The 21,645-nt window shown below is 28.3% G+C and overlaps 1 protein-coding gene across 6 annotated transcripts; it reads right to left on the minus strand.

Annotated features, from left to right (window-relative positions):
* Positions 1–2,513: 2,513 nt before the first annotated feature.
* On the minus strand, positions 2,514–11,329 carry LOC100159663 (neprilysin-2). Of its 6 annotated transcripts, none has more exons than XM_016800968.2 (9): positions 10,872–11,040; positions 5,422–5,497; positions 4,742–4,777; positions 4,004–4,063; positions 3,718–3,879; positions 3,554–3,637; positions 3,213–3,450; positions 2,895–3,147; positions 2,514–2,815 (listed from the first exon to the last, which is right to left on the minus strand). In XM_016800968.2, exons 2-9 carry the CDS (start codon positions 5,447–5,449, stop codon positions 2,684–2,686), a joined length of 993 nt encoding a protein of 330 aa, XP_016656457.1. In that variant the 5' UTR covers positions 5,450–5,497; positions 10,872–11,040; the 3' UTR covers positions 2,514–2,683. The 6 variants fall into 6 exon arrangements, with proteins under 6 accessions (XP_016656457.1, XP_016656449.1, XP_001952780.2 ...); XM_016800960.2 differs by lacking the exon at positions 10,872–11,040 and adding an exon at positions 11,138–11,329 and having other exon boundaries at positions 2,515–2,815; XM_001952745.5 differs by lacking the exon at positions 10,872–11,040 and adding an exon at positions 11,138–11,329 and having other exon boundaries at positions 2,515–2,815; positions 4,742–4,848.
* Between the last annotated feature and the right edge of the window lie 10,316 nt (positions 11,330–21,645).

The raw sequence follows: 21,645 nt of genomic DNA on the forward strand, positions 1-21,645 counted from the left end.
AGATAGCCCAAGTAACAATTCACTTAAAAATACCTACCTAGTAGGTACCTATGTAAAATTATATTTTGAAAAACGTTAATAGTTTTCAAAATAATGAGTGTCTATTATGTTAAATGGATCACACGATAATCGGTATATAAAACCGAAAAATCGGTTAATCTTTTGACAGTTCCTAAAAATGTTGTTTTTTTAATAATAAAATCCACACTTTACACTTTTATACAGGTTATTATCATCCTAAAAAATAATGTGATAAATATCAGTTCAGGGGCAGCCGATCGACAACAATTCGCGACCAAAGGTACAGCGCCATCTGTGATCTGTGCAAACCAACGCCGAGAAGACCAAACTTTCTGAGTTCCGCGAGTGTTTGACAGCGCGCGAATGCTGTTCGTACTACAAAGTACGAACACACAGTAGTCAAAAAATGAAAATATTGGCCAAAAGTCGATATTTTGAATTTAAAAATACTTAAATAAAGATAATAAAATTGCTTTAAATACCTACTGGCTACTACCCAAGCCCAAGGCGTATAAATACATTAAACTTATTGCAAAATATTATTGGATATAGGTAACTATTCATGAAATAATATAAAATACGACGTGTCAAATTTGAGACACACTTTGGCAACGCGGGACAACATTTTTAGAGGAATACAGTGGTTATGAAATTCAAGAATAGATAAGATTTATTTAGAAAAATGAATGTTTGTTTATATAATTTTTATATTCTAAGTGAAACGATGAATGTATTGATTTTACAATGATGAGTGTTATTTTTTTATTTTTTTTATTTTTTGTGTCTGTCATCACCTTTTAGAACAGTAAAAATGCTTAGATTTACTTCAACACTATATTTTCTGATAGAAAAGTGAATCTAGTTAGTACTTTGGGCCTTGGTAGTTTTCAAAAGCGCCGTGCAAAACAAAAGAAAAATTAAGGAAAAACAGGAATTTTTACTCAAAATCAATTTTGTTTTATGGTGTTACACTAAAATTATATATTTCCCAGTAGTTTTCAAAAGCACCGTGAAAAACAAAAGAAAAATTAAGGAAAAACGGGAATTTTTACGCAAAATCTGTTTTCGAGAAAAATGATTTTGGTTTTTGGTGCAACTCTTAAGCTACAAATGACCGTTGGTACATGAAATTTTGACTGAATGTTTATAATAGCATTTTATATACACCATAACATTATCCAAAAATTTTGACTTATTTTGAGCACTTTACGGACATTTTCAGTTTCCATTTTTTTTAGTTTTTTTTTCTATAAATATCAATAAAATTTTATTTATTGGTTGAAAAAGCTTGAAAATTTAATAGAAGGCTCCTAGTATATTGTTTCAAAGGCAGATGAAAAAAATTAAAAATCCATATTCACAATTTTTTTTATAAGCATCTTAAGTTCAAATATTGACAAAATATGTAAAAATGACGAAAATTTGCAAATTATTTTGAGTTAGAAATTCATAAAAATTTTTCTTTTTAAATCTAAGATTTTAAAATGTAATACAAGATCATTCATAAGTTTGTCTAACTTTATCAAAAAAAAAAAATGTCTACTAGCAAGTCAAATTAAATTTTTATGAGCCTTTAAAATTTATATTTTTACCACATTTGATATTCACTCGATTTCTCATGCTACGATTTTCTTATTTTGTTGTAATTAAAATAAGAATGACTGTAGATACTTGAAAATTTCACTGAATGTTAGTATTTTCATTTTATATATACCATAACATTTTGAAAATATTTTTACTCTTTTTGAGCTGTTTTTCGAACATTGTCAGTTTTCAGTTTTTTTTTTCTATAAATACCAATATAGTTTTATCTGTTGGGCCAAAAAGTGTAAGAATGTAATACAAGGCTCCTGATATATTGTTAAAATAGCAGTTGAAAAATATTAAAAATACATAGGCACAATTTTTTTTATAAGCATTTAAAAATCAAATTTTGACAAAATTTATGAAATTTACATTTGAATAATTATTTTGTAATTAAAAATGTATAAAATGTTCAACTTTTGTATCTAAGATTTGAAAATTTAAAACAAGATTCCGCGTAAATAATTAATTCTGTTACCAAAAAATCTAAAAAATAAATTTATACAGTTTATTATTATAGGTCATTTTAAGTACAAATTTAGACGAAATTACATATTAAAAACCTAGAATAACTATTTTTAGTTACCTATTTTGTTATGATTGTATAATATTATTCTTGGGTATACTTGAAACTTCTAAAGCAAACTATTATATATCTATGATAGTATCATGGTTTGTTGTTGATGTATAACGCGTTATAAGTACCTAATAGATATTATGCTATGATTAATTTGGAATTTATTATAGTTACCTATTATAGGTCAATTTTTTTTTAATACTATAGATAAGTATACCTATAATATTATGTCTTATACCTAGACTGACATACCGTCTCTGCTCAGAATCGTTTTTCTTATACAATGATATTATATCATTTAATTCAAATTTAATACCATCCATTATACAGTGACCCACTTGTAACCTACTGTACAGCAGAGCGACATCCACTTACCCACCTTTTTTGAGTTGTATTTAATACAATAATTCTTATAATATTGTTCGATACCGGAAATATGTGTAGTATCCGGTATCCCTATACAGTTTATGAAGTTGTGTGTGGTGATAATATAATTATAAATTAGTAATTACTTACAATTTGCTCGTTTGATTTAGTGAAATTCCGTGTAATATTATTTGTATAATTTTGTAATTCATCAACAGTCATAAGTGATGGAAGTTCGGTATCATTGTCATATACTGTTTCTTTTATCTACAATAAATTATTCACCCATGTGCCATGTCATTAAAATTCAAAAATAATATAACATAATAGTAAATTGTTTAATTACTTTTGAATGTTCATTGATGAAAGTCAATAGTTGTGATATTTTAATTCCAATAGTTTGATAACTAGTATCAAAATTATTTGATTGCAATTTATGAATCTCCGTCCAAGCGCTTTGGAAATATTTTGCATACGATTTTAGATAATCAATTCCATCTGCATATTCTTTACTCGTGTTGCCTACTTCTTCTTCATATTCTAGTGTTTCACGCATTTTTCTTGAACTCATTTTCTTTATGTGTTCTGTTATTTTATGACTAGACAATTTAAAAAATATTATGTTAATAACATAGTGGTATAACGAAAAAATGTAAATTCTTACACTGGAAATATATTTGTATCTTTTGGTTTACCCAGACTAATTCGATTAACTGACCGATTTTTCGTATCTGGCTCAACATTTGTTGTGAACAAATAGTCTAAGTTGATTAACTTTTTTAATCTAGCTAACATTGCCGAGAAACTTGATGATTTTATCTTAGTGGAAAGCCCCGTGTCCGATAAACCAATTTTGTCTAAAATCTGAACTAATTGCTCAATCCCGTCTGTGTTCATTTTATCTAAATATGAAAATAATATTTGACAAGGCATGTCTCACCGATTTGATTAAATAATATTTGTTATTACTATTATAATATTATAACTTATAAGAAGATAACATACCTGTTGCCATGCAAGAGCGATACAAAAGTCTGGATTTCGATACGGAATAATTTTCAGTGTCGCTATCATCTCTTTCCAAAAAATCTAAAAATAACGTTAAAAGGTAGTAGTGAAATTCACATTCACCTTAACGTTTATACCTTAGTTAAAGGACGAATTCATACCTCTAATAAGAACTAACACTGTAGCATGTACTTCGGAAAACCGATCATTTGAAACAGCTGTTTTTGGTATTTTATGCCATTTTGCGAAATTTCCACAAGCAAATTGATAAAAGTCTTCACATGGATCTACAGATTTATTCATTGACTCGACTAATGCTGAAGCTATATTTTAACAAAGTATATAATATTCATTTTAGGATATTATAGATGCTTATACAGTTAACTTATCCATTATATTAATAATTAATTAGATGTTTGTAAATTGTAAATTGTAATATAAACTAACCAGATCTTAAGCAATCTTCTGTTGTACATGTCCGTCTTTGGTCTTCCGTCTTCGTTAGGTCTGACAAAAAAAAAAGAAAAATAGCGAAAGGTATAAACATTATAAATATTATTTTATATTTTTAAATTGTGCAGAATCCAATGTTTACTTAGAAGGGGGACTGATCAAATTAATTAATACTAATAGTACTAAGTTTCCTAAAATCAAAATGTTTATATTAATAGTTTATCGGCAAAAGAGGTAATTTCGTACATTGAATAAAATGTGTTTGTGTACTTATACGATATATATGTATATTTTTATGACTATCGCGTGTTAAAACACTGTTATTCGTTTTTGTCAGTTAATACAATTTATGACCTCGCAAAGTAATGTCCAATAAATTAAAGAAAAAATGAAAGCGAAACATAATGTGACGAAAACAAAATAATATATCAATAGGTACATATTAATTTTTATCGAGTATTTAATTATTTAATAATATTAAAAACAAATCGTATTTTGTAGCTTGAATTTCTTAATTTACTACCCAATTAAGAAATTAAGCATAAAGTAAAATATAAAATATTATATTTTAAGATTTTCACAGTTAAACAATAATGTGGACTTGGGCTCTAAGCACGTCAATCAGCCATTTTAAAAACACGTATATTTGTTGATTAAAATTATCATTAACTATAATATTATGTTACAATATTTAAAGTTAGGCATATTATTTATAAATAATTCAATACTTACAGACAAACGATAGTCCGATAACAGCTATTACGAGCACTGCAAATATGAATATTAGTAATGTTAAAACTATGTAGAAGGTTCTTCGGCTTTCCATTTTGTTTTTGAACCTGTTTTTCGATCAGATCAATTTGAGATAAAATATCCTAGCCCTTATTTAATTAAGTTGTTTCCATTTTTTTCCTATATTTTTTGAGGGTACAAGGATGATTTTTACGTTACCTTGACACAAATATCAACGAATTACATTTTCAAGGTTATACCTATGTCTTACTAATTATTTTGTTCGATAGTAAGTTACGATTTATTAATCTTGATACTACGACGAGTTTTATCCTTTGAAAATAGGTATAGACTATAGAAATATTTTACAATGGAATACTATGGTCTATGATTATTGTTCCGATTGATTGACTCAAATCTGAATATAAATCTAATTAAAAAATTAAAACTTAATAATGTCAATATGAGTTTGATAAACATAATATTAGATGGTTGATTGTATATTTGATTTGTCTAAGAAAATAAAAATGGTTTATTAAATAGATAACTTTGAACAATTTCTCAAAATCTCGGAAAGAATATTATTTTTTGAGATAAATTAATGTATTTTGTAAGTTTTCCATTTCACAGTGTTCTATAATAGTCTATTGATACAGGTAGATTAAATATTATCCACTTACATTTTCGAATAGCCCGATTCGGCATCATTAATTCCTTCGCCTTTTAGTTTACTTGTCGGTAAATCTTCGTCGTCACCTGTTGAATTTAAAACACATTTTTCGGTTAATTGTTTCACTCAACTTTTTTTTTTTGAACAATTTTTAACTACCTATTGTTTCACTATAGATTATTACAGTATAGTTATTTCTATAAATCTTATTAATTTCTAGAAAAAAATGTATACCTGTACTTAATTTATTTTAACCTAACTGAACCTTCATGGTAGAACTGTAAATGACAATTGATTTACCTTTTTATTTGATTGAAAACATTATTTCATTCGCACAACCTTGAAATAGTGCCTAATACTACCTTAGATTGACGCACAAGGAAATGTATAAATATTTGAATTACATCACTTACCAGTTGTACATAGAATCACAAATCAAATAATGAGTGTAAATCAAGTCATGATAATATCAAAGAATTCTTTATACGAATTTTTTAATATAAACACCAAAATATGTTAGCATATAAATGGATTATTATTATTAAAATGTAAGAAATATGTAATGAATGACGCACACGAGTTAAAATTTGAATAACTTACACTTACATTTAATTTTTAAAATAGACGTTTTACTTGAAAAGAACAATAAAGCTATTCAATAAATAATGAAACATATTGTATACCGAAAATATGGTTTTTATTATTTTTTATAATTGTACATAACTTTGATGTTCATATGTTTCAAAAAACACTTCGATTTTAAAAATATTTATTTACATACTCAATGCAAGATGGTGTTGATGATATTAAAAACGTCATAATAACACATTTTATAGTCTTGTTTCATAAACATTAATATTTAATAAAATAATAAGTTTACCAAAATAAAACTTATTAGTAATAGTGTTTGAGAAATCATAAGTAGTATTAGTACTTACTATGACACTTAAAAATACACAACAAAAATTATACTTACGTTTTATTTTTGTTATATTTAAAACCTTTTATAATGTTAATTTTATTGTTAACAATTTCTATAAATTATGAATTTTCATTTTAAAAGAATTTAACCAATTCTCAAGAAGCCCTCCCCTGGGGAAAATAAAAGCGATTAATAAATCATTGTTTGCAGTCCTATACAATATAAATAATACTGTATGTCTCATGCATAGATAATATTCCCAGATAGCAATTTTTTATTGAAGAATATTATTATAACATTATAATCACGAATAATATTAGTATGCCGTTTTTATATCTTTTTTATATATATATAATAATCTCGTATCACGTGTTTGTCCGGGATAAACTCCGAAACTACTGAATCGATCTTGATGACATTTTTACACTTGTGTATATTTTGGTCCAACTCAAAAGATAGGCTAATTTAAAAAGGGAGAGGACCAACCCCGGGAGGTGCTCAAACAGGAATTTTGAGATTTCAGATGGAAATTTTTGTTTATAAATGGTTGTCATGAGTGACATCAAATAAAATGATTCGTTCTAGAAATTTCAATCCACAATTTTACTATAGTGAATCGTTTTAATTCGTTGCACGAGAACAAACAAACCATTTATTATAGGTATACATCGACGATTTGTTATTGCACATATACATATTCAATCAGTATTATTATTATGCGTCTATAAGCAATGATGGGTTTTTAACCTATATAATAATAATAATAATAATAATAATAATAAACTATTTGCTTTACTTTTTAAAAATAAATTATAATATAATATCAAACTATACAAATGTAAAATGAAAATCTCTGTACAGGTTAAACTCTGGAACTACTTATCAGATCTTCTTGATTTTTTTTTAAACGAAAGAGTATTTCACGGAGAAGGTTTATATGAAAGAAAATTTTAGGAAAATCCACCGGTGTATAATATATTGGTTGCTATTGGTTAGGTTCTTAACATAATATACGGAGTTTGCTATTTATTTATATTATATTTATGTGCTTAGAGTAAAATTAAAATAGCTAATTTAACAATTATAAATAATGATAATTCGCGGACCCCCTTAGGCATACATGTGGACTACAGATTGGGAAATTCTGAATTAATGTAATATAATTTAACATATACATTTAATATACATTTAAATTCGGAACTTTTCCAAATATATCTTTTATTTTAAAAGAATTCATAAAATGTATAAAAACACTTGTTTAGATAATTATTTTTATAATAATTTTTTTTTTTTGGCTTTTTATATTATGAAAATTTATGATTTGGTTTTAGACCCCTCCCGAAAATTTGTTCCTGAGCTTCGGCCTTGGGTGCCTAGACATTATTGAGTTTATAATAATAATATATTGGTATACCTAATTATTATTTATAGTATGTTTATATTTTCGAGTTGACGACCTCAGCACAATGTTTATAGCTGCGTTTTGTTTATTGGTGTTTCGTTGTATTTACGTTATACGTATAGGAAATGATACAATAAAATAATGTATAACATATATAGTAAAAATGATGGACAGGATCCAGATACCGGGATAGGGAACTCGTCTCGCTTCGGTCACCTCGGCGCAGGAAATAAGTGCAATATATAATCGGTTTGAATTCAGTCCCGGGAGATATCATCATCGCCAGTTAACACCCTCCCCACTCTGTATTTACTATTTTCAATACTATATAGTATATATCTATAAGACTAACACGGTAATAAAATAAATATGCGTAACATATCTTACTAAAAAGTAAAATTCGAAGTTTCAATACTTAACAATACTATACTTGGTGTCTTATAAGCTATAGCTACCAAAATTAAATTGAATTCAATTTTACTTTGTTTTTACTCTGCTAATCTCAGCGCAAGGTAGTACCGTGTTGTAACCAGTATTGTACAAAGATAACCCAAACATTAACTAAGACAAGGCAACAGTTAATTAATTCAAATTTTATCTTGAGAAGATTTAGATAACACTTCAAATGTTTATTTAGATAAGATTGAAACTTGCATGTTTTTTGTGTATATAGTATGCAAAGTAGTTGACAAAATGTTTCAAATATTCAACTTTGAGGGTAGTTTCTAATAATAATTGAATATAGAAGATACTTTTGAGAAGTTAAAATTTAAAATTCACAGTATTTTTCAAGTGTTGTGGCAAAAAAAGTAAGGATAAACGGGAATTTTTACGCAAAACCAGTTGTGACAAAATCTATATTGTTTTTTTGGTGTAATTAAAAAACGAATAACCGTAGATATTTTAAATTTTCACCAAATGTTTACATAAGCATTTTCTGTAGTTTATATTATTTTCAAAATATTTATACACTTTTTAAGCTATTTATAGGCATTTGAAAATTACATATTTTGTAGATTTTTTCTTTAAATTTCGATAAGAAATGTTCCGCTCTGTCAAAAAGTTGAAAGTGAAAAACAAGATTCCTCATAAGTTATCTTTTTAGAAATCAAAACATATTAAAGATACATATTATGCATTATGCCTAACTTTTTTTACATGCATTTGAAGTTCAAATTTTGGCAAAATTCGTTAAAATTATAAACTGTTGCAAATCACCGTATAGTTAAAAATATACAAAATATTATCCAATGTTTATAATTAAGAATTGACAATTTAAAACAAAGTTTTTCAAAACTAGTCTATTCTATAACCAATAAATATAAAATTAATACAGCTTTTATAGACATTTTAAGTGAAAATTTTGACGAAATTAGATATTTAAGCTATATAAGAATTAAGAATAACGATTTTACGTAATTTAAAACTATTATGCGATAGCAATAATAATTGAAAAAATATACTTAGTACTAGTAATATATACTGTCTGCAAATCGTCTTAGCTCAGAATCGTTTTACGTCTGCAATGATTTATTATTGAATTAAAATTGAACACATTCGTTACAGTGACTCACCGACACCTACTGTACAGGAAAGCGGTATCCACGTGCCCATCTCTTTACACTCGTAAATATAAGTGTTTTCAACACGATTACCCATCGGTATTTACCTAATGAACAATTTGTTATATGTATACCAGATACCTACTACAAAATAACTACAGTAAAACACAGGTAATTAATAAAATGTATAAGAGAACTAAAAGAATATGAAAATCAATTCAAATAAATAGGCCATAGACAAGAGCGCAGAAAAATAAACTATTTATACTATGTATTTGTAGTAGGTTATCTATAGCAGTTGTATTTTTGGGGAACCTCAAATATTAATTGTAATTTGTAAAAAGTTATTATATGACCTTGTATATTATTTAATTTATAGAATGACTTACCTAATTTAGTACACACAGTAACATTTAAATGTATATTTTGTTGATGACAGTATCATTTATGAAGTTATTAAAAAAAGATGGACAAATGGGTGTTTCTCTACTGTACAGTAGGTTAAAAGTGGGTCACTGTGACGGATGGTGTTAAATTTTAATTCAATGATATAATATCATTGTATAAGAAAAACGATCCTGAGCGAAAACGGTCAGGTAGCCTATGATATTACTGAGTATATTTGATGATAATATTATTGTGAGTAAAATAATTTATATATATTTACGTGGAATCTTGTTTTAAATTTTCAATCCTCAGCTATAAAAGTTGAATATTTTTAAATTTTATAAAAATTCGATTAAATGCTGTAAAAAAAAATTATGCTCATGTAATTTTAATATTTTTCAACTGATGTTGTTACAATATATCAGGAGCCTTGTATTACATTTTCACGCTTTTTGACCCATCAAATAAAATTGTATTATTTATAGAAAAAAAAACTAAAAAAATTGAAAATGTCTCTAAAAAGCTCAACATGAATCAAAATATTTTGAAAATTGTATCAAGTGTGGGAATTGATAAAATAAACGTATGGTGTAAATTTCAAGTACCTTCAGTTATTCGTTTTTAAATTACAAAAAAATCGCTACTTGAGAAATCGAGTGAATATCTAGTGTTGTAAAAATTTGAACTTCAACATTTTGAACGCTTATAAAAATTAAATTTAACTTTCCGGTATAATTTCTTTTTTATAATGGTAGACAAACCTATGAGAAATCTTGTGTTAAATTTTCAAATCAAATCTTATAGAGAAAAAAACTAAAAAAATTGGAAACTGAAAATGTCTGTAAACAGCTCAAAATCATATTTTGAGCATTTTATGGAGTATAGAAATATTGCAAATATAAACATTCAGTGAAAATTTCATGTATCAACGGTCATTCAATTTAGAATTACACCAAAAACCAAAATCGATTTTTTTCAAAAACCAATTTTGTCTAAAAACTCCTGTTTTTCCTTATTTTTTTTTTTTTTGTTTCTTCTCGCAATTTTGAAAGCTACTGGGAATTTTAAATTTTGACCTCCCGAATGCACCAACTAGATTCACTTTCCCATCGAACAAGATACTGAAGTTGAAAATCGAAGCATTATTTCGACTACTTATCGTAACACAAACATAAAAAAAAACTCACATCATTGTAAATCGATACATTCATGGCTCCGCTCAGAATCTAAAATGTATTTCGGCCTATTCAAGTCATCATACCGTACACGGAGTGGTTCAGAGAGGATACTGCGGGATAAAGTACGAATAGCGGTATTGTTGAACATAATTTGGTTTCAGAACCCGACCATTTGTTGAATTATTTAATAATATATATTATTGCTTTTTTTATACTAGTGGTATTTTTTGTATTTTTTTTTTACGAAGAATATATAGTATACACAATGCACTTACTCATTTTGGTTGTTTAATTATATTTGTCCTTCTACGTGACCCTCCCTTTTGTGAACTCGAATACGATGACTGTTTTGTGGAACCGTCGAACGGTATTCTGCTGCAGCGGGCGCGGTACAGCTATCCGGCACTGGTCGTCGCGATCGCGTGCTGACTATCTGTCGGCCTTCGTCTAACTGAAACGCCCAGCCAGCATACATGTTGCGGTCTTTTTTTACGCCGGCTTTATATGGATTTATGTTTCGCTTTCATGTTGACAGTTCTGCCAACAAACATGTGGCATAGCCAGACGCTATGCGCCGTGGTAGGATGCGAGTGGAGAACATAATAATAATAATAATATAACATAACACGACGAGGTTTCGTCTTTTATTCGTCCCATGGTCTGCTGATTCTGGCAGAAACGCATAATAATAATAATAATAGGTACCTAATAATAATAAAAATTAATAATATAGACTATTGTTCGTACACGTAAGTAGGTGAGCGCGAAATTGGTTTTTTACGCTGCCATGTCGCGGTCCTGGTGTGCCCATTAGGCACGACGATACAATCGACGCGTCGTATTATACAAATTATAATATTATAATTAATATTAATGATTATAATAATAGTATAAAAGTTCATCTACCGGTAATAATCAAACGGCGATTGTACATTTACAGATTCACTGTATATAATATATTGTTATAACTTATGATTTATAAGTTATAATCCATTTTATGGAATCATAGTGTAATACCTACCGTATGTATTACACGCTTATGGTGACCAGATATAAAATTCTAAAAAATTACCAACTATTCAATTTTACTACCTCTTTCACATAATAATATCTTATTTAATATAATATACTATGTATAACTAAGTTTAGTGAATAACTGTAGTAGTTGTTCATTATGTTTTACTATGGTATGGTACCTACGCTACTGTACTAATATGCAAAATGCATTAGGTCGAACCATAAAATATGAATAAATAATTAAAATATGAAAAATAATAATAGGTATAAGGTTGATATTTCCAAAAATAAATAAATACGATTGCATGTATTATTGTTATATAAAGGCCACATGACAATACAATCAAAAAAACTACATCTGGTTACCACAATTATACCACTATATATTACGGTTTTTTTTAATTGTAATGTCCTTTTAATAGAAGATAATACTTATAGGTACCTGGGTATTATAAAAACTTCGGTGAGTAATAGTATTTTATAATTTATTATTGCATGTATGTATAGTTTCTGATAAATATAAAACAGTGTTTGGACTGTTTGGAGTATATTAAATATATTATTATATATTACGAGAATGATGATATTAAGATATCTTATACTTGACATTTTATTTTTATGAAAAAAACGTGAATAATAGATTATTTATTTTATTCCTATTATTGGCGATCAAAAGCTTATCAATTTACAGGCCAGCGGGGGGTGGTCTGAAACGGGCCAGATGGAAAAATAACATATAAATAATACACAGCGCGCCCGTTTCAGCTTATCAATTTGATAAGCTTTTGATCACCAATACCTACAATAATCATCACTAGTGAATATATATTCAATGGCCAGTGGCGGACTATGTATCGGCTGGATATTATCATAAGTTATCCGTGTGGGCTGTGGCTGGTAGCGTGCTATTCATACAAATAATAAATTAGAGGCATTGAAAACTTTAAAAAATGATGTACATTTTATTTAAATGTAGGTACCTAATATTATATTGTGTTTTACTAAGTGCAAAATATGAGTTATTATGTTTAGTAATTATACCTACTAATTTGAGAGAAACATGCCAACATGTTCTATACACCTTAAAAATAAGCATGCATTTACACCTTAAAACATCATTTAATATACTCAGGACAAAACAAATTTAATGGCTAGCAGTATAATTTTCCCGGGCCTAATTTTTTTTCATAGTCTTCCACTGTCAATGAATATATAGAAACATATGTTGTTTAATGTGTAATTTGTTAGAAACTGAATTTTATATTACAGCAACGGAAGGAATAAAAGGCTATGCTTCCTCAAAACAATATTTTAAAATTAATTTTTTTAATAATTATGTGCATATTTTTTTTATAACAAAATAAATATATTCTTAATCAATAATTATTATTGAATAATATTTTACGTCCAAGTGTCCAACTCTAAGCTCAAAACTATATCCACGCTAAGCAGTTATTATTACTTATGCAACTATAGATGGCATAGATGACTAGCGGACTGTCGGAGGAAATTGGAGAGGCATTGTACATTTCTACTGATAATAATAACCTTTTCACTAAAAATAAATATTATATTATATTATATTAATATTTTATTACCTACTATATTATGTTAAAATTTAACTGAAAGTTATAAATTCAGGGGTCGGAAATTCTAGCAAATGTATTATAATTTACAATTAACACAATAAATAATATTAATATATTAAATTTATAATTATTAAATAATTATTTTTTTTCATATAGCGTTTCTGTTAAAAATGTTTATATTGGTAAATTTTTTGGAGGTGTGGGAGCTTTGTTGGATTATGATGTAGGTTAATTAAGCCCCATCCCTTTTTTTTTTTTTCCATGTTTGAACCGACGGCCGCGGCGCCGCCATCGTTTATTTGAAATCGACAAATATTTATACATACGTGAGGGGGTAAACGGGACTGCCCGACTTACCCCCCCCCCCTTTAACATGACATTAGCAAATTTTTAACAAGTTGGGTGGTTGTTCGTTGTTTTCCAGAGCCGACCGGAGTCCGCCGCCCTTGTAGTCTCGTTCTGGTCCTTAGTCGGAAGTCCTCGACTTCCGGTATGGTCTAGATCCCTCCCGTGGTGTCATGGTGGGGGATGAAGAAGCCCCATCCCCTAATATCTTTCAGGATCACTCCATGTGTTCATTTAAGTGTCTTGATAATGGTGAATATCGTCAACTAACAATTATATACAATCAAAGCTAATAGTATTGTCATTAGATTCGTGATTGGAATAATTAAAATAATGATTAAAATAAATTATCATTTCAGTTAACCTCCTTTCTATTGAGTGACTTATACTACAACTGCCCCTCGAAGATAATACTGCGGGTGCCTAGGTATATACATTATGCAATATTTTCATAATAATAACATAATAATATAATACATTTTAGTATGCAACAATTCTGGAAACTATATTAAGTGCATTTAAACTATTTCAGGTAATAAATAAATTAATAACTACCTATTGACCGTTTTAATGATGATAACCTCATGCATCTTTATTTGCATTACATTTTTTTTTCCACTTGAACTAGGTATACCATTATTTGTTCCTGCAGTGAATCGATTGATTATGTGATTTTTCTCCAGTGTGTTGAAAATCTGCATGTTATACGGGTAAAACCGATTGCATACGATTTACCTTATGGAGAACACGATTGCGTATGTTTGCTATATAATAATGGAAACCCGTAAAACGACACAATTTCGTATGCAACGTTGCCAAATTTATAATTATACATTCTACTGTTTTCAAAAGTTCGCCATATGTTTTAAAAAAGTTTCAAAAAAAATCTAACTGTGGGCAAAGAGGATAATATATTAAATATTAATAATAACCCGTACTTGGGTATAATTAAGTTACTATAAAGCTACTACAAGACTAGAGTATCAACTATTACACTCTCATACTGCGACATCTCATTTAAATTACTTTAAAACCGGTCTATCTATCAGTAACAAATATAAATCCAACACACCACCCAGAATTTTACACTTACCGAAAATACCAGCAAAATCTACATACTGAAATTGTAACATAGGTAATAAATAATATAATTAATACAATTACTAATCACTAATACACGTAAAATCATCTAAAAATCGTCATTACAATAAATTTATAAATATTACCAAATCACATAAACACTATAAAAAAAAAAATAAAATAAATGTTTTTTTGGTAAATAGAGCCAATTTTAGATAATTAGGTACATCATAATATTTTTGTCAATTTTATACGGATCATATATTTTAATTGAAGCTTTAAACCGTTTAAAACCAGATAGAGCTATATATTTTTATAAACAGTCAGGTCACTGACCCAATTCGTCGTCATTAATATATGATGCTCGTAAAGTATTGTGGTTTTGTAACAAATCAATAAAATAAATTATTAATAATGATTAATATATTTTTTATGGCTTGGCCTAAATGAAATCGACACCCAATAATCTTTATTTCGGTAAACACCATTATTTGCAGCCTCACGAGTAGCAACTTCAAAATCAACATGTAATTGTGTCATATTTAGCATTTTAGCATTTCAGATGAATATTTTGAGCTTAATTTAGTTAAATACGTCCATATTTGAATATACGTTTCTTTGCATTTATCAATTAAAAAAAACCAAGGTAAATAATAACTGTTTTAGATTCTGAGTGGAACGATGAATGTATTGATTTTACAATGATGTGTGTTTTTTTTTGTGTCTGTATAAACGATAAGTAGTCGAAATAATGCTTCGATTTTCAACTTCAATATCTTGTTCGATGGGAAAGTGAATATTGTTGGTGCATTGGGGAGGTTAAAATTTAAAATTCCCAGTAATTTTCAAAAGCACCGTGAAAAACAAAAGAAAAATTAAGGGAAAACGAGAATTTTTACGCAAAATCAACTTTGGTTTTTGGTGTAACTTTAAAACAAATGACCGTAGATACATGCAATTTTTACTGGTTGTTTATATTTTCATTTTATATACATGATAAAATTTTAAAAATATTTTGATTTGTTTTGAACTAGCGTGTAGAAAATTAATTATAGTATAATAATATCATATAGGTACTTATATCATGGTCCAGGCAAAACGGGCCCTGCTGGGCTCAGTCACCAACAGTAAGCTGCTCTATACATCTCCTACTTGGGCTACAATCGGCATAAGGACCACAAAAAAACAGGAACGAGATGGCTAGGACGCAGAGGACTACGGCCCTCTGCACCATCAGAGCCTACCGAACGGTATCCGCTGAAGCGTCCTCTGTGCTTTCGCCCATGCTGCCGGCCGACCTCCTCGCCCACGAACGGGCTAGAGTGAAGAATCGGCAAGTCAGAGGAGAGGAAGATATCAATCAACTCCTGGCAAACGAGATGGGACCAAACAGCAACCACACCGAATGTGGTGAGGCATCGATGGACGCACCGGCTGCTGCCGGACATCGCACGGTGGCTATCAAAGCCAGCACTAAACCTCTCTTTCCACCTCACTCAGGTACTCTCCGGACACGGTTGCTTTAATAGTTACTTACTAGAACGCAAGAGGGCAGTTGACAGCTATTGTGTGTACCCTAACGACACAGCGGAACACACAATTTTTGTCTGCCCGAGATGGATAGATGAGCGCTGCCTATTTATATGGTCGAGATTCTGCGAAGGTCCACTGCCGTCGAAGATGTTGAGGAAATCCTGTGCGGTCCTCTACCAGATAATCTACCAGACGATCCGTCAGCCAGGTAAGAATCAAGGCAGGAGTTCATTTTGATGGTAGAGACGATCATGTCGACCAAAGAAGCGGACGAACGAGAGGAGCAGTCCTACTATCGAGCGCTCCACTAAGGCGACTTACCAGACCGGCTAGGCTAACGGACGCAAGATGAAGAATGGTCAGTACTCGACCCGAGTTCGCGTAACGAAACGTCGGAGGTGTCACCGACCACGTTCTTCATCCCCCCCCCACCTGTGACACCACGGGAGGGAAGGCGATCATGGCATCGTGGAACCTCGAGAACGAGTAATCAAGGGCAGCGGACTACGGTCGGCCCTCGAAATGAGCTTCAGAACGCGACCCCAGAGCTACGGTCCGCTCGCCAAGTCTTCGAAAAGCTCCAGACCAGCTAATCTATCCATATTGTAAGGGGGTAAGACGGAGAAATGTCCCGTCTACCTCCCCATACTTAACTACGCATTGTACCTAACCATTGTTAGGGGATAAGCTGGGGGAATGTCCCACCTACCCTCTTTTTGGCCAAGGCCGTATTATAATATTGATTCAATAAACGATGGCGGCGTCGCGGAAGTATTGCGAAAGCAGTTCCCGCGGCGTCGTCGGTTACAAACTGAAAAAAAAAGGTTCATCATATTTATATATGATTATAATACATTGTGAAGCTAGATTTCCAATTAACGACAACCGTACATTATATTTAATATTATAATTTCCAACGTTTTTACTGATTTATAGGTTACGTTAGGTTAGGCTAACATACCTATATATTTTATATTATTTGATTTTTAATTCTTGTTTTCTAATTGTTGTATTTTATTTTTGATCTAATATTTACCACAACTTTTTAAATGTTGAGCTATACAATTTATTTATTTAAATTGTTTCTGCAAACACGACATAATGTAATATTTTACTGCGTCTCTTATAAATAAAAGAACATTGTCAAAGCTATTGGCTGTATAATATTTTTATTTTACTAAGATTCGCAGATTAATGATTATAATAAAATATGTCTACATTGCGTTTTTAATTTTATTCAATATAAAACTATTTTGAAAAATTAATAACTAGGGAACTCGTAGTGCTGTATAATAGGTTACGAGTACAATATTATATACCTAGCAATTGAGTAATTGAGTAATTCATCGTAATGGTCAATGGGTACCTAACCTATGTTAAATTTAAAATGCAATGATCGATCATTCTATAAAAAAAAATGGTAATGAGCGAGACGGCTGGATCAGGTACTCTGAATAGTTTATGTTAGGTAATATATTATATTTATATTATTATTATTTATTGGTATTTTTTTAATTTAGTAGGTTGAACTAATTAATGATTATTGCCAAAAACATTGCACACCTAAAACTTCTAAAAGGTTAATTTACTAAATTTCTCATCATTGAATGGTGAGAATAAGGTCGTGATATAAATTGTAATACAATTAGTTCAAATATTTAGAATTTTATATCATGTCTAGAAAATTATCTACAATCTTTTTCCCTTTCTGATTTTTTTTTCAAATTATGTTACACTATAATATATATTATATAATATAATGAGTCATTGTGTTATAAATAATTATTAATCACCCCAATTCCAATTACATATCCACCAACTAAATATTATTTGTGTTACTGAAAAAACACACAGACAATGGGATGGCCACCACTACATAGAATAATATGATTAAAAAAATAATATTTAAGTTTTTTTTTAAATTATTATTTATACTGACTGTGATGGGTTATCGGTCTGAATAACCATGAAGAAAATATTCACGGATAAAATATCCAAATTTAAAAATTTAGAAAAACGTTTTTATAAATTACAACTAACATCTTAAAATGTCGTTATAGTAAAATAATATTATAATTACCAACCAAATTAAATTAATGTTAAGGTTGAATCAATTTTTCTGTTCCAAAAAGTGTCATTAGGTGCAAAAAAACCACAATATGTCATTACAAAACCGTTATATTCCTTGATCAGCTCATTATATAAAAATTAGAAACTCTCTTAATGCATAAGCTTAAGTTTTTTTAGTATAGTTCAACCATATTTTTTTTATTCAGTTAAAACAAGTATTACCTAAAAATACCAATAATTTATAGGCTTGTGGGTTGTTTTAAAAATTAAACTGAAGGTATAATGTATATAAAATGTAGATATCTGCATAATATTATACGTGGTATATAATATAAAAATTATTTACCAACAGAATAATTTATAGATACATCTTATTTAAGTTTTCTTTTACTGACTTACTTTATTATTTATATTGACTGTGATGTCATATAGCTAAACTTATTGATACGAAATATACGTTTGGAATATTTGTTAATTGATATGTATTACAATTAATATAAATTATAATTATAGTAACATTTTTATTGATTACATAGTTACATTTAGAAGTACCTATAACCTTAACAAGATTATTTCAAACATTAGAATATAGAAGAAAACATTTTTTTTTTTTGAAAATAAATTACTAATGTTGAGGTGCATCTTGTATGAGTGCTAGCAGATTTGATCCAATTGTGGTTGAATTTTAAATATTAAATTGTGACGTCAGTGTAATTACACTCAATATTATAAAAGGCGTTTATTTATTATTTTAATTTTAATTAAAACTTATAATTGTGTCGTAATAAGTAATGCCTATCGCCTACTCAGTGTTAGAAATTATATTTATATTCTACAGATTATATTGGTTTATTTTAAATTTAAATAATATTGTAATTCATATATAGTTTTTAACATAAAATCAATCAATTCTACCACCAATTTACTTACGGAATAAATATTCTTAATGTTTTCTACTATCTCGTGATTATTTGTTTTCAGTTTAGTGGTTGTATGAACGATAAGTAAATGTTGTACAAACATAATATGTAAATAAGAATGTAATGAGAGGTAGGTATATGTATCATCGAATATTGTATTTTATAATTTTTTGAACGTGACTTAAGCTAAAATTGAAACTTTTACTATGATGAATAATAGATGATACAGTTTTCATGTCTTGAATGGGCAATATCGTTACCTAATATCAGTTATATGAACAGTGAAAACATCATAAAATATAATATTATATTATACTTTTTAATAGAGTTATTATTACTTGTAGACATCAATTGTTTTTAAACTTTAACATGACGTCATTTTCTTAGTGTTGTCTCCGTCCTACTGACGCATAAACATGTACGCACGAAAATGTACGTTCAGTTGTTCCAATTTTTGTTATTATTTACTTATTGTTAATAGTTAATAATGTGAGTTGACCTATTATCAAACTTTAATATACGAAACTTGTCTGTGTATTATTCTCTCTGGGTTTTTAGGATATTATAATTTTTAAGAGTATTATGAGTATGCAAAAATGTTTAAAATTTAAAATACCGTATAAACCTAACGAGAGAATACATTTAAATTTTTTAACTTTAATTTCGATCATGTTATGTAAATCCTCTCTTATATTAAAGCTAACAACACAAAATTGGAATTTCTGAACACAAATATGCATTTGCTATGTTGTCCATTTGTAAGACCAAGACAACATAATAGGTACGTTTATAACATTTTGCACTTAATATAACTGTAGTCTGTAGGTAACCTACCAACTTCGTAAAATATATTATTATTTTTCTAAATTTAAATTTAAAAATGTTTAAAAATGTATGTATTTTATTACTGGTTGCAAATAATAGATATTCACTTTTAAAATACCTATCGGTATATTATGTATTATATTATAACAATGTTTATTTTTTTATACAGAATAACATATTATTACTATACACAAACATGCATAACGTGCTGATTTTATATAATATAACGCGTCGAATAGTTAACTAATAAGTCATATTCGAACTATTCAATTCTATTCTACTCAAATTATATGAGAGATTACTTATATAAGTGTGCAAAATGTTTTGTGTTATATCTAATCTATGTTTTTTGGCAAAGATGCAAATAGTAGCTAAAATTAGTTATACCTCTATAATAAGGTCGTTGGAATATACTACTAATACTGTATGACTACTATTAAAAAAAAAAAAAAAACAATTATATTATTATTAATGGAAATTCTCCATTCATTTAAATCGAATTCGTTAATTGTATTAGATGCATTCGGACAAAATTGCATTAATTTCTTTAGACTTTTAGTTGTGTTAAATAGTCAAAGACATTTTAACAGATCTACTGTACAGTCTTATAAGCTTTTAAAAAAAAGCATAATATTAGTAGTGTAGTACCTATATCTTCTATTTTTCTATTTGTCTATTATTATATAATAAAATACATCTAACATTCTAACGTCTTAAGAAGAGCGAATACATTATTACTGCGTATCTACCTATTATAATATGTATCGTGCATTTTAAGAAATCTAAATTACTTTTACAGTATAGTAGAAACCGAATATATAACAGCATTTAATATAATATCATTAAAATATGAATATCGTTTTACTTGTTATGTCATAACTAACCGATGTTTAGAAAATATTTTAAACATAACAATAAAATATGGGGTAAGACATTACGTTTTAATAATTAATAATTTAAAAAATGTTACTGCTGCTATAAAGTTTCCCACATTTCTGATTTTATTATTTATTTTCTACGCAAAAGTGTCGGTGATTATTGAGTATTTTATTATTAGTATTTTGTCAATATTTTATATCAATGTTATACTTGTAACATAGATCATACTATTTTTTTCCTTGTTATTTCGGTACCTAATTTAATATTAAAGTAAATTATATGTTACATATTATTTTATCAATATATTATACTTAAATAAATATATTCGATTCGGTTGTATTACGTCAAATCATCCATAATTAAAATTTATCTTAGAAACTTTATGATACAAAAATTACATAAAAATCTTCGTCTCGACTCCAAACGGTCGACAGTATTGTAACATACGAGACATACGTAACAACTAACATACCTACATATTATTATTGAAAAATAAACATTCAGCGATCAACACTTTCAGTCAAA

Source organism: Acyrthosiphon pisum, chromosome A1, assembly GCF_005508785.2.
Source record: "Acyrthosiphon pisum isolate AL4f chromosome A1, pea_aphid_22Mar2018_4r6ur, whole genome shotgun sequence".
Lineage (NCBI taxonomy): Eukaryota > Metazoa > Arthropoda > Insecta > Hemiptera > Aphididae > Acyrthosiphon > Acyrthosiphon pisum.